Source organism: Sparus aurata, chromosome 17 (assembly GCF_900880675.1).
Source record: "Sparus aurata chromosome 17, fSpaAur1.1, whole genome shotgun sequence".
Taxonomy (NCBI): domain Eukaryota; kingdom Metazoa; phylum Chordata; class Actinopteri; order Spariformes; family Sparidae; genus Sparus; species Sparus aurata.
In genome coordinates this window covers 1447917-1462825 of record NC_044203.1, presented here as the reverse complement: position 1 = coordinate 1462825, position 14909 = coordinate 1447917, and the positions used below count along the sequence as shown (strand labels likewise).

At 42.3% G+C, this 14909-nt stretch overlaps 1 protein-coding gene across 2 annotated transcripts in view; it reads right to left on the bottom strand.

The window, feature by feature from the left end:
• taf2 (TAF2 RNA polymerase II, TATA box binding protein (TBP)-associated factor) overlaps positions 1–14909 on the bottom strand; it is an 89501-nt gene that overhangs the window by 60717 nt on the left and 13875 nt on the right. For both annotated transcript variants that reach the window (XM_030393818.1, XM_030393819.1), the window contains exon 7: positions 3159–3390. In XM_030393818.1, coding sequence (XP_030249678.1) covers positions 3159–3390 — 232 coding nt within the window. The remainder of the gene's footprint in view (positions 1–3158; positions 3391–14909) is intronic.

The following is a 14909-nucleotide window of genomic DNA, read 5'->3' as shown; positions in this document are numbered from 1 at the left end:
AGAGATGTGAACTCAAAATGTCAGAGGGTAATAAGTGAAAAATGGCAACAGCAACAACAACAAAAAAACCCTTATTTAATTTATACAACGTGTTAAGGTTAGTTCTCTGGTAAATTAATGACAGTAACCAAGACAGAATACCCAGGATGTCCCTTTGTACATCTGCTTGAGCACAGTGGATGACATTGTGCTAAGTATGCATACAGCATGGAGGATTTTAAAATGCATTGGGCTGTACGGAGCAAACAGTCTGTCCTCCTCCCGCTGGAGGTAGTGATATTTCTCACTGCTCAGCAGGAGGCAACGTGGTCGTACAGCATACACATACTTATCACAATGTCATCCACTGTGCTCAGCTACAGCAAAATCTCACCATGTCTCAACCCAAGCATGAGGTAGACTCAAACTGTGTAAATGAGACATTACAACAATATAAATTATCACATTTTAAAATGGAATTTTCATGTTATTGCAATACAATGTTCACGTTATATTGTGCTGTGATGTTTCATCATATTGAAGGGCCCCCTGTAGTGAAGGAAACCTGAATTTCAACACTACCACCTTGTGTTTAAGGACATCTAGTGGTCATTAGTAGAAAATAGGATGGACAAATTACTAGTACTTAAAACAGTCCTGTAGTTATTATTGACAAACTGAAGGATCTCATAATGTTAGAGTAGTTGAGATTTTCCCATATACAACTTTAGTTAGTGCAAAATATTTACACTGAAATTAAGTGAAGTACAACCTGTTATAAATGAGTAATTGTGAATTATAAAGTTATCTCACACTATATGTTTCCTTACCAACACTATAACAGTGTCAAACTGCAAACTTATTTCACCTTTCAAAACACTGTGCCATGCAATTCTTTACACCTACTAAGGGTAGGTTTCAGGATCAAGTTATAACTTATACCTACAGTGAAACTATTTGCACTAATGCAACCCTTACAATATCAGTTGTGCATAAACTCTGCCCTAGTTTCCAATTTATGTTCAAACTAGTCTATGTCTGATCTGCACAGTTGGTACAAGCAAGTGCTGGTCTCTTTGTACCTGTGAAAGTTCCAGAATCAAGGAGTTTATGAAACTCCTTTTGTCCGTTTGATTTGCAGCAATGTTGCCTGCATTGCTGGTGCATCAGTAACAGTGGCAGTGTATGGTCCACTCACTTTAGGGTTGAAACTCAATTATATTAGAAATTGACTGATGTCTGACAAAAATTGTGTAAATTAGCCATCGGAAATTTTCAGACCAGGAAAGTATTTGTTTTGCCTGGCTTATAGATTTATGTATAGGATCCTGACATTTGACAAGCTGGAAGCCAAGACTGCTCTATTATTAACTAGAGATGCACCGATCAGGATTTTTGGGGCCGATCACCGAAAGCAGTATCTGCCGATCCCGATATTGCCGATCACAGCGTCAAATCCATAAATTCTTCTATATTGTTGTCTTGTGCAAGTTTCATATTAATGATTCTTCTTACACAACATTGACATTGTATTATTAAGTATAAAAATTAGGAGATGAGGAAGTATCATGAATTGACCACCGTTTTATTGCAGGCTGAGGCAATGTGCAATATTTCACACTCTAGAGACTCTTAGAGACAACTTGGACTCAGCTTACATAGAGTAACTGTAGATTACTAGTGGGAATGCATGCAGTCAGGGTGGGAATTTCATCATTTTAGGGGCAAGTCCATTTGGCCTTCACTTCACATGGATTATGTATTAAAACTTTTTCTTAATACCAATATCAAGTTTGTTACATTAGAAAATAGTTTTTTTTAAGTAGGGTTAGGGTGAGGTGATTTTTGTGACACCACACTGAATATTAGTGTTATTGAATATTTCTCCCAATAGAAATTCCCCAAAATTATAGCAAAGCACATTTTTTCCAAACAAAAATTGTAGAATAACCAGCAGGAGACCACTCATGTGTGGAGTGATTTTGGTGACACTACACTCTGAATAATAGTGAAGTTATTGAATATTTTTTGTAGTTTCTCTTTTCAGTGTTGCACTTTGTAGACGGTCCCTGCGCCCTTGTCTCACAGACGGCTGACCATACAGACCCGGAGGACCGCTGGTTTTGATAAAAAATACGGTTGTAGCTCGTTGTCTACCTTACTACGGTAGGAAAGACCTGTCGTTTGTGTTTTAACAAGGTTTCACCTATGAGTTATTGATCCGGGAAGTTCGAATCTGTGAATATATTTCCAACTTTACCGGACAAAATCCTACCACATAAGTCAGTAACGTATCATGTAAAAACCGGCTGCGCTCGCTCGCTGTGCTGCAAGTTTCGTTCTTCTGTTTTGAGACGCTGCTGCTGTTTGAGAGGCTTTCACGTGAGATCATCGTGATGATGAGACTCCACCTGCGCGAACCGCAAACTCACTAATGTTACTGTGAGTGACTACTGTGCACTCAGGTGGGTGTAATTCAAGGCAAGCCCACTACGCTGACCGGGCCAGGGGAACAGAGGCCACTGTGGCCGTACGATGAGATTGTTTTCACGCGGCATCAAGGCCAAAGTGCGGGTGGCCGCCGTTGCCGCTGTGAAATTCCCACCCTGCATGCAGTCAATGCACTCTATATTGAAACATCATCTGATCGGCCTGCTTTGATCTATTTTGAGAACTCCGATCAAAACCGATAGGGGCATTATCGGCCGATTGTGATCGGTTGCCAATCGATCTGTGCATCTCTATTATTAACATGAGATGGAATAAACTGATTTTTAAACATGTGTCTATTAGTTTCCTTTATCTAAATTAATCAATGAGTCCTTTCATCAAAAACCCACAAACTGGCTTTGTAACAGTTCTTTGCATGATATAAGTTGCTGTGACAAACTTTGCTGGAGAGTCATAAGTGTTGCTTCTTTTGTCACATTGATTTTCGGAGAGTACTGTAGAGTAGAGTAGATAGTATTTATGGAGCACAATCTTCCTCTTTCTCTTTTTGTAAACAAGAAGCAGAAAGTCTAAATGGTGCTGTGCTAACTGTGTGACTGCCCTTGAAATAATATCATGTTTTAGAAAGCATATCACAAAATAATGAATGTAGACATCACAAACAGCACTACGGGGTTTCTATTCCAACTAACCTAAATACATGCAGAAAGATCCTTATTTAAACCCACCTCATGCATGTAGGGATCTACTAAGATTTCAAAGGGCCCCACAGCCAGAGAGATATTGGGGGCCGCAGTAGGAATGGGTAGGACATAGTGGAAAGTCTTCTTCCTCATATCATGGGTGTAGATGGTTTCCACGAGATCGCCGCAAGACACCGCCACCATGGAAGCATCCACAGTGAACTCCAACTTCCATGTACAGAGCTCTGAGTAGGAGTCGACACAGGGGAACCAGAATCTGAGAGAGAAGACAATCTGATGAGCTGGGAACGTATGCACACCAGTGTTTCCCATTTGTAATTGTAGCGGCCATGGTCTCACAAGCAAAAAAATGTTTTTTGTACATTCATAAAATGTGCCGTAAAGTACACAGAGGTGTGACAAGCCAGTAGAGGTGGGTTAAAATATCGATTCATCAATGCCTTGTAATATATTGTTTCCCAATTCAATATCGATTCAGAAAATCCTCTATATCGATCCAGGCAAGCAGTGGCCTCCGACCCCCCGCCGTCCCTCGCCCGATGCCCCTCAATCCCCACCTCCAGCAGCTGCAAGCACCTCGCCCACGACCTCGCTCGAGGGTCAGAGGGTGATGCGTCACGGAAACACTGTCGGAGCTGCGGAAGCGGGAAGCCGATGTCTGACACACCGCTCTTTCAGAGACTGTAAACTCCCAGCGCAGCCGGTCTCACCCTGGCCGCTGCACCGTGCGCCCGCGAGTAGCACTCTCCTCCGGGGAGAGAGGGGGGGTCAGTGTCAACGTTTACCCGCTCGCGTCTAGCCGGAGGGCGGAGGGACCGCAGTTATGTCTATGTTTATGTCAGACAAAAATGCACCATGCAGTCCCAGAAACAATGGCACTTTCTCAGCTTAACTAGGGTTGCACTATTTTATAACTAAACACATCGAGTACCTTTGTTTACATTTAAATTCGAACTAGAACTTCCTCGAGGAAAGATTTATAATTTAAGATTATTTTTTTTTATTTAAAAATGATCAACAGGCACTCTAATGAATTATTTGTTTACTACTTATTACTGAATCAATATCGAAGCATTTAAATCAATATTGAATCGAATTGCGACCTAAAGAATCAAAATCGAATCGAATCTTGAGGTTCTTAACAATACCCAGCACTACAAGCCAGTGTATTTGACTCATCTGATAATTCAAACTACATGAATTCCTGAGTTGGACACCAAAAGTAATGCTGTAATGCTGCTGACGAACCCTCACACCTCCTGCCCACAGAGGAAATCTACATGGCTCCTCCAAACACTCCAAGTTGTGTTTATAGTGATATACTGGGGGTCGTGATCCCCTGGTCCTCCTTGGATTTAAACAGATGTGATTTGACAACTAAGCTATTGTTCTATATGTCACACACAGAATAACAGCTTGTTTGTCAAATCACATCTGTGTAAAATTTTCAGTTTATAATCAACTGGGTGTGGCTAGCTAGGTGTCAGTTATTCTTCAGTTATTCATTATTTAAGGGGCACTATGTAGTTTTGGTGAAAAAAAAAAGGTTCAGATTGTAATATTTACAACACCAATAAGATAATTAAAGCTGCAAGCAGCGATGAACGGGCCCTCGCAGTCCACACACGTTGGGGCATGCTGCTGTCGATGCATGCTGCGGTCGGGCTTGTCCATGCAACACCCTCCGATTAAGTTTTTCCTATGATTTCGTAAGCTGCTCCTCCTATCGGTCTTAAAGAATGTCTGAAAAGGCTGAAAAGCTGAATGTAATATATTATTAGTGTTGGAATAAGCAGTACAATGTCCAACAAAACATTAGCAGAGGCAATGCATGCTAAACAGCATGATAGCTTTACATACTGACTATTTACTAGAGATGCACCAATCCAGTTTTTTCCGATCCAATCACGATACCTGGACTGAGCGTATCAGCCGATACCCGATGCTGTCCGATACCGTTGTTGAATTAATAATAAACTGTATACCTTCCACCATGTGAAAGGGACTAAAGGCACCAGACTTTCCACACTAAGACAAAATAATCAAACAGTTACCGAACATTGTAAACATGTGTAACATTAATAATAATAATAATAATAATAATACATTTAATGTCCAGGGTACCCAAGGACACACTAACAAAGTGGAACAAACAAAACAATGAATGAATGTAGCGCCTTTCAGTCAGCACGGAGGGAAAACTAGCACTGAAGTCAGTAGCACCGTCCGTAAACAAACTAGCGTCTGGAGGCTCCATGCACACAGCGGGGGCGACCATCCAGCATCGCTGTGAGCCGGGGAGACCGCAGCAGCAGAGGAGGAGACAAAGCAGCCTGGCAGTGAATAACCCTGAGGTTGTGGTTCAAGGTTCAAGAGTCTTTATTATCCCCTAGGGGCAATTTGCTTTGCAGCAAGTAGCAAACAGCAACCACATCCAAAAAGAGAAAGAAAACAAAAACAAAAACAAAACATTCAACATATGTCATTTAAAAGCCTGATCACTGCAGGGACAAATGAATCTCTCCATCTGTTGGTGTTACATCTCTGGTGCACGTATCTGCGTCTGGAAGGAAGCAACCTGAACTCACTGTGCAAGTGGTGATCAGGGTATGCCAGGATCAGTCTCGCTTTGGTCACTGACCTTTCTTTGTGCAGCTCGGAGAGGTCATTTAGGGCTGTGCCCGCAATTTTTCTGCACACCCTGACAATTTCCAAAATTGTATTCTTGTTTTTACATGTTAAAAGACCAAACCAACAGATGAAATTAAAAGTTAATAAAGACTCGATAAAACAAGCATGAAACATTCTCTAAAAGTAGTATCCACATTAAAACCACGGAGCTTTCGATAAAAGTACATCCGCTGATGAGCAGAAACATGGGCTTCAAAGGTCAGCCTATCATCAAGTATGTTCCCAGATATTTGTACTGGCTCACAACCTCCATCTTATCCCCAAAGATCACTGCAGGTGTGGTAACCGTACTGTTTTTTCTAAAATCGATGGACATCTCCTTCGTCTTTGAGACATTTATACTTAAAAAAGAGGACTCACACCAGTCAGTGAAGTCCCTGACCACTGGCCCATGATCAGGGTCATCACTGCTGAGAAGAGACAGGATGACTGAGTCGTCAGCAAACTTTAAAATATGACGCTGTGGATACTGGCTGCGACAGTCATTGGTGTATGAAATAAATAAAAGAGGTGAAAGAACACAGCCCTGAGGAGAAGAGGACATCAGAAAAAACCCCGTTGACCCTTACCCGCTGAGACCTTTCAGTTAAAAAGTCCATCAGCCATCCTATGAAGCCAGAGTCAATGCTATAAAAACGATGTAATCTCTCAGCTAAAATATGGAGTTGAATACAGTTAAAAGCCGATGAGATGTCAATAAAAAGTAATTTAGCAAATGTTTTCTTTCCCTCAAGGTGCTTTAAGATCATGTTTAAAAGAGTTCCTGTTGCATCCTCCACCCCCCGACCTGACCTATATGCAAACTGAAGTGGGTCCAGATGATCCTTAACTCTAGATAAGAGGACCTCCTTAACAATTTTTTCAAATGACTTCATTGCTAGTGAGGTCAGGGCAACAGGCCTGAAGTCGTTCAGTGACTGAGCAGCCTTGTTTTTGGGGACAGGAACAATGACAGATTTTTTCCAAAGCTGAGGGACCCTGTGAGTCTGGAGAGACATATTAAAAAGAAAACAAAAAATGTCTGCCAGCTGTAGGGCGCAATTTTTCAAAATGCAACCTCCTATGCCATCAGGGCCAGGACTTTTCCTCTCTTTGGTTTTACGAAAAAGATTAAAAACAGTTCCACTGTCAATGTGCACTGTTACATCTGAGGACACTTTTTTATAACCAGAGAGCTCCTATGTAAAATCATGGGTATTAAAACGATTAAAAAAATGGTTAAGGTCTTCAGACAGTTCATAATCAGACAAGGAATTAAAAGCAATTTGAGTCTTTTTGGTCGGCATCCCCATCATGGACCTAACCCCCTCCCAAGCCGGCCGAGAGTTATTGGACCTGAACATGTTCTCCACCTTCTCCTTATAATTCACCCTGGCTATTTTCAGTTCTGTCTTCACTTGTTTCTTAAGTATGTGGTATTGAACCATATCACCATTATTAAAACAAATGTTGCGCATGTTAATTGTGTTCTTGACCGATTTGGAGATCCAGGGTTTATTATTTGGAAATATGGTAATGGATTTCCTTGGAATGATAGATTCTTCACAAAATGTCACGTAAGAAGAGACAGTGTCTGTGAGTTCATCCAGGCCAGTACATGCACTTTTGAACATGTCCCAGTCGGTGCAGCTGAAGCAGTCTTGAAGGCGGTGGACAGACTCCTCCGACCAAACCGGAACTAGTCGTCGCTCCGGCTTGTGTTTCCTCAGGACAGGTCTGTAGGACGGAACCAAATAAACAACATTGTGGTCCGACGAGCCAAGAGGTGCTCTGCACAAGGATTTATAAGAATCTTTCACCGTTCCATAACACCGATCCAGGCGCTTCGTAAGTCGAGTGGAACACGTCACATATTGATAAAATTTACCGAGGGACTTCCCGGGTCTGCACTGGTTAAAATCCCCCATGACAAAGTTCGGGGCGTCAGGGGAAATTCTCTGCAGCCGCTGCACAGTTCTCACCATAGCCTGAGTAGCTAGATCCACATTAGCCTTGGGATGGATGTAAACAAGTGTAATGAAAAGCTGTGGAAATTCCCTCAGCAGATAAAAGGGGCGCAGAGACACAGACAGGAGTTCAATGTCAGGAGTACACACTGTTTCTCTAATAATGATTGTGTTGCACCACTTTTTATTCACATAAAGACACAAGCCTCCACCAAGTGATTTGCCTGTCACCGTGGAGTCCCTGTCAAGACGAATGGGCTCTCCAAAGCCCTCGATCTCCAAATTAGACTGCAGATCATGGTCCTTCAGCCATGTCTCAGTCAGTGCAAGGACACAGGCACTTTTATACTCCGCCAGATGCGTGACATTAGCTTGAAGCTCGTCAAGTTTGCTGCGGAGTGACTGGACATTTCCCAACATGACAGTGGGAAGCGGCATCCGACGGTGGCCCTGCTGCTTCAGCCTCTGGCGTACACCACCGCGTCTCCCCCGCTTCCTTGTGCCCAGCTGCTTGTGCCCCCAGCACCGATTCTCCATGGAGGTCCCTGTCTGGAGAATATCCGCAGGGAAGGCTGCAGTAGGTTCCATGGAGCCCACACTGGAGTCCCGCAGCAGCAGGAGGAATTCCCGACCATACTGCATACATACAGAGTCCGCCCAAAAAGGGCCAGAAAAGTGTCAAAAAGACCAAGAAGTATGCCACAAGAGAGCGAGGCAGAGTTGTTGCTTCCTACCGTTGATAATAACAGTAAAACGTTTTTAAGGACAGAAGCACGGAGCACACACAGACAAACACACCACTACTGCTGCCTGTCGCCATTACAGCGCCAGCTGATGGGTCCATACAGAGCCGCGTGGAGGGGGGACCAACGGAGCAACGATGGTAAGCCCACATAGTATTGAGTACATCGGTTTGAAAGTTAGTGTTGCTAGGCTAACAGCTGATCGGTGAGGCTAACAACTGATGGCGGGGCTACTAGCTAATCAGCGGAGAAATGTGAAGTGAGTAATTGTAACGTCTTGCAAACAGGAATACAAAATAAAACAGCAGCTGAACCTAAGAATAAACTAATAAAGAGTTGGTCAAACAACAACTTGTGCTCTTCCAGCATTGCGACACATTTAGGCTGAAGAATGACGTAGGATGTGCTGCGACGGAGAAAAAACAAAAAAAAAAAAAACAACTGGATCGGCCGTGGATCTGTTTCATTTTACCGATCCCCGATCCAGCTGTTTTGTCAATATCGGGGCCGATATCCGATCTTAATATCGGATCGGTGCACCCCTACTATTTACCACAGTATAGTGTTGTCACGATACCAAAATTATGACTTCAGTATGATACCTGCCTTAAATATCTCGATACCGATCAAGGTTTCCTCTACATGTAATTGATTGTGGCGCACTACCACGGCAAAAGAAAAGCCGCCACACCTTCAGAATAATGTTTTTTTTGTTTTTTACCTTGTTTTTATGTTGTTTTATGTTTATATTAATGTAAATTATTGTATGAAATGTGATTTTGGCACAAACTGCAAATAGCCTACCCTTGCTTTGAAAAACCAACACCGGAACACCGGAGTCACCACCTGCCTGTCTAGCTGCAGCGCGCGAAAGACGAAAAGAGTAGAGACAACAGTCCGACGTGGAGAGAGAGAAAAGGGTGAAAGAAAGGTACCTAAGCTAGGTTATATTTGATACAGTTCTGTTCAAACCAGTGAAAACAACCCTAACGTATAGATAGATTAGGCTACAGAAAAAATCCTGAGTCGGGATAAATGTGTTATTGATTGGTTAATACAGGATACGCATTATTTCTATCATTATTTCAGAGAGATTCTTATTTTTATTTTAGTTTTGTACCATTGAAACTTGTTAAAGAGAGATTACTTTAGGCCTAATAAAGGATGTCGAGTCTTTGGTTATACAGTAGAGAGATATTATTTTGTTGTAGATAAAGTTTTAACTGTAAAACTTAATTTCTATTGATAGAGGAAACCTGTTACGTTTCCGATACACGTTTTGAACAGCACAACATAACGTTAGCTTAGGTAATGCCCAGGTAATTTTCTGCCATGACTCTTTTCTGGTTACATTTTCAGATGAGTATATTAAACTATTTTCAAAAGAAGAGAAAGGTTCCAGAGGAAGAGAGTCAGGTAACCTTACATAAAGGAGAGGCTCAATGTTCTTGACTTATTGTCGTGATGTTATTCCCTCAAGTCAATAGAAATGATAATGATGTGTACCATGATAAGTGTAATATTTAAATATTCCTAACATTACCTGCGTGGTATTGGTGATGTGAACGAATTTAACACTTCCCAATATTATATGAGATAAGAGCACAGGCAGAAGTAGTGCAGGAGGTGAGTGGAGGAGAGAAAAGAGGAGAGGCAGAGAAGGAGGTTGAGCATGGTAAGGCAGCAGAGAGCAGCAGCAGCGGAGAGAGAGGGAGGAAAAAAACAAAACACAGGGAATCCGGCTGGGACCCAAAATGGACTGACATGACCAAGTTCCGCCCATGGCTGTACCACACTGATCAAGGTGAGTATTAAACATTACAATATCATGCAATTTAGTTTTTATTTTTCATTCAATTTAATTTAATTAATTTTGACCCTGTGCCTGCGGGAATGTTCTGCAGGTTCTGCCGCCAACACAAACAATGTGCAAAAGCAGGAGTGGCCAAGCGACCATTCATCGAGGCAGGATGCCAAATCTACCGTGTTGACTACTTAGACAGACACATGGGGACAGAACACCACAAAAATAGTGTAAAATCACAAGCCTTATTGGCACAAGGTGAAGTTCCTTCAATTAAATGTCATACATTAATTTAATAGCTAAAAATGTCTCTGGTATAAAGTTTTTGTTAAAATAACCATCAAAGATCATGTTTATCTGTGCTTGCTTTGCATAGGTTCTTCAGTTATGGCAGCCTTTGACCCCATTATCAACATGGAACACGAGTCCATCCTTGGTGGCTTTAAATGTCTGTATTATCTGACCAAGAGGGAGCAGGCACACCATACTAACTACTAGGAATGAGCGAGTACAGCATTATCTATATCTGTATCTGTTAACCATATGAATTATCTGTATATCTGTACTCGGAGTGGGCGGGACCTAACCCGGACGTGGGTCGAGTTGTCTTGAAACGAGGGGGGAGGGCTGTGTTCTATGGATCAAATAGTCCGACGCTGTTTTTCAGATCTGCATTGACTTTAATGAAGACCAGTTGTTCCACATGACTAGGGTCTAAGTTTGCACGCTGTGGACTGACCACATTTCCAGCTGTGCTAAAAACACGCTCAGACTGGACACTTGTAGGTGGACAACTGAGATGCTGCAGCGCAAAGCGTGTAAGATTGGGCCAGCACCGAAGCTTGTCTGATCAGTATTTCACTGGGTCATCGGTAAGGCTGATGTCCCCATCTGCCAGGTAGGCCTCCACATCACCTGATGGTAAATGTGTCCTCATTGGATTAGCCGATTTCTTTTTCTGCAGGTAAGACAGGACTGAAGTGCTGCTGGTGGCAGGTGTCTCTTCTGTGTTTCTTGCAGGTGTAGCCACAGGGTCACAGAACTCCATCCTGAGGAGTAATGTCCTCTTCAGTGCCTCCACATCAACATTGTTTAGAAAACAGCTGGCCTTATATCTGGGGTCAATGAGAGTGGCAAGCAGAAATGAGGAGTTTGCAAAAATTGGTTCGAAACGCCATTCTAGTTCTTTGCTCAGATTGGCTGCCAGTTTCCTTGCTGCTGTGCCTAACTTTTCCCTGGACTCAGCCGCAACATCTTGGCCCAGCCCAACTGTGGCATCCTGATCATCATCACCAGCCATGAACTGATCAGATTGATCCTCAGATTCCTCACCAGCTGCAAGACCTCCCACATGCAGTGACCTGATGATGGAGCACAGGCCACACAGGAGAGGGATGACCTCAGAGATGGAGGTGCTGTGTTTTGACAGTGCCCGTGTGACCTCCTCAAAAGGACTAGAGAAAGGTTCAAGATCAGTGCAGATCATTTTACCAATCATCTCTGTAATTTGTTTTGACCGGGGATGGTTTGCTGCGAATGGCTGCTTTGCTGCAAATGCAGTGAGTATTGGTGAAGAGGAAGATGAATGTGAGCCCTTAGCAGCACCCAGCTGACCAGTGACCCGAGAAGGAAGAGGAGAGGAGGAGGAGGTGGCTGATACAGTGGGCTTTCTCATGTGATGGGCATATAGCAGATGGTTATGTAGAGATGTTGTGTTGTAATGTTTTGCATCTCTAACTCTGCTTAGCTTGGACTTGCAAAGCTTGCAAATGGCTTTGGAGGGATCATTTTCAGAAAAAGTGAAAGAGTCCCATACTGCAGAAGTCCTCCTGGTCTTTGGTGGAGGAGGACCTCCATCACCAGATGCAATATTGGTCTCAGTGGGGGAAAGGTGGTTGCTACTGCCACTGTTTTCATTGTTACTGATTTGACTCTCACTGTCCTGCAAGGTTAAGCAAACTCTGACTGGTGGTTCAGTGTCAGCTGAAGTACTCTCTGTATCACTCATTATTCTGTATCACTGATCATGAGAGAGGGGGGGGGGGGGGGGGGGGAGAGAGTGAGAGAGAGAGTGTGTGTGTGTGTGTGTGTGTGTGTGTGTGTGTGTGTGTAGCTTAATTTGTAATATTATTTATCCCACTACTACCTTTATTTTTTTATGAAACTAGTGCAGTGCCCGTAAGAAAAGTGTATTCCTATAAAAAAGTGGGAGGTTAAGCAGCTTTTTCATGGATGGCCAAATGAGGCTGTGTTTGAAGGTGGGACGTCAGGGATATTTAGGTTTGTTGTGAAATCCGATATTCCAGGGTATAATTGGCTGTTTTTGACCATTTTTGATTTTGCCATTATATCATATATATTCATCTTAAAAACAATTTACTTGGTGTCATTATTTTCAGCACAACCTCACATGTGTGACTGTACAGTTATTTTTTTTATTTTGACATACTGTATTAACACAATGGACCTAAAATCACAAAAAAACATGAAATCCGAGTAGAAAAAGTTAGATTTTTTTACTGTGAAAACCACAAATATGTTTAACAAACCATTTTTTTTTTCTTATGATGCAACTATAAATTGTTGTTTATCTAAATGTGTGCATACATTTAAAAAATGTACAAAGTTATATGTAACTATTTACATTTAAATGCAGGCAGTGCTCAGGTCTGCCTGTGCTCCTTCCAGCTGAATGAAGAGCTGAACTGCCTGCTCCACATTCAGCTTCTCCTCATTATTCTGACTCATTAAACAAAACAACGACTCCACTACTCACTAAACACACTACACCAAACACTACGTAACACACTAACTACACACTCCAAACACGCTAAATGTCACAAATCTCTCAACTCTCACACACACCGACTGTTGTTGCATGTCAATCATCCGCCTAGGTCCCTCCCACAACTTCCTGTTCCTCAACAACCAAACTTGCTGCTTGGACACTTTCGTGACAAAAGCCCGTTTTTACCGTTTCTTCCTGCACCAGACACAAACCTTCTCTTCGGGAGGTGGGCCGTGTAGCTAGCGGCTAGCGGCTAGCTGCTAGCTAGCGCGCGTGACCACGGTGTGCAGTGATTGGCTCTGGTGCGCACGTGACAGTAGTGGCTCCGGTGGACAATGCTCGTGGAATTTGTAAAGCATTTATGAAATAATTTATTAACGGTATCATTACAGTCCAAACAAATGCGAAATAGCACACCCTTGAACCACGCAACAGCCATGTTGAAACTCTCAGGTCAGTCTGATCCTGATCCGCAGAGATATTTGAGGAATACACACACACAGACAGACAGACAGAGGTTATTTGCTTTTATAGAGAGATACAGCAAGAAAGTGTCAGACGCTCAGTGCGTGAAGTCAAAAAAACTGGTTAGAGCCAGCTGACGGTAAAAAAAAAAAAAAGAAAAAAATCTCCGACAGGCAGAGACTCAACGCGAGTCACATTCTACCAAGCACCACGTCTGAACGAACCCACGTTTACCAGAACTCTACTGGTTAATAAGTGAGTACAAACCGAAGTAAAAACAAACCTGAAGCTGAATAAACCCTAAACGTTAACGGAAAAGACCGCGAACCTGAATGACTGAGGGAGAGACAGAAAGCTGTTCTGTGTGTGAGTGAGCAGAGCGGGACACAGAAACACATCTGTATGTGTGTAAGGGAGGGGCACTGTGACTACTAGCCTATCACAGACACAGTCAGCTACCCAATGAGGATTTTCATTCAATCCGAGCACAGATATTGACTCGTATTACTCGTATAATACTTGTACTCGGCAAAAGTGCTTTATCCGTACCGGATACTCGTTTCAGCCGAGTATCCGGCTCAACTCTACTAACTACCCAGCTCTTTTGGATCTGGCTGAGCTGCTGGGCTGTAATTATTTCAAAAAGCTCAGGGTAATGTTACTGTGGTCATATTGGTCATATTTGCATTATTTCATGCTAACCTCAGAATCTTAATATTTTATTTCATTTACTCTTAGATTGGGAAAACAATAAATTACAGGTCTCACATTATTATCGATGAAATGCTGGAGATTTTGGCCACTGTTGTGGAAGAGCCGATTCTTAAACAGGGTTCGTACACATTTTTCAAGGTCAAATTCAAGCACTTTTAAGGGTCATCTTCAAATTTTTCCAGCACCTTATCGCTGGGGCAAAATACATATCTACAGGAATATATACACTCATTTTTGTACATTGTATTATGCTGTAAACATCTAAAATCATGTTTCATAATAGCAAAAAGTTTAGAAATTAAAGGAGAACACAAAGTTTTATCCAAAAAAAGGGAAGCCACTTGGCGTTCTTCAGGCACACCTGCACCGAGACATAGAGAGACCTGAAAGCACCCTGTAATTTTCTTTTTTGACATAAATTTGTATGTTTCAAAATGCAGTGTTGGGAGTAACGCATTACAAAAGTAATGCAATCACTGTAATGCATTACTTTTTGCTGTAACGCAGTAATGTAAGGCATTACAAAAAAAATATTTTACTCGGTACAAATCCCAGTAACAGCACAAGTAATTTAACGAAACATCTAGAGCGGTGCCACACTAACATTAAGCTAGTAACCAAAAG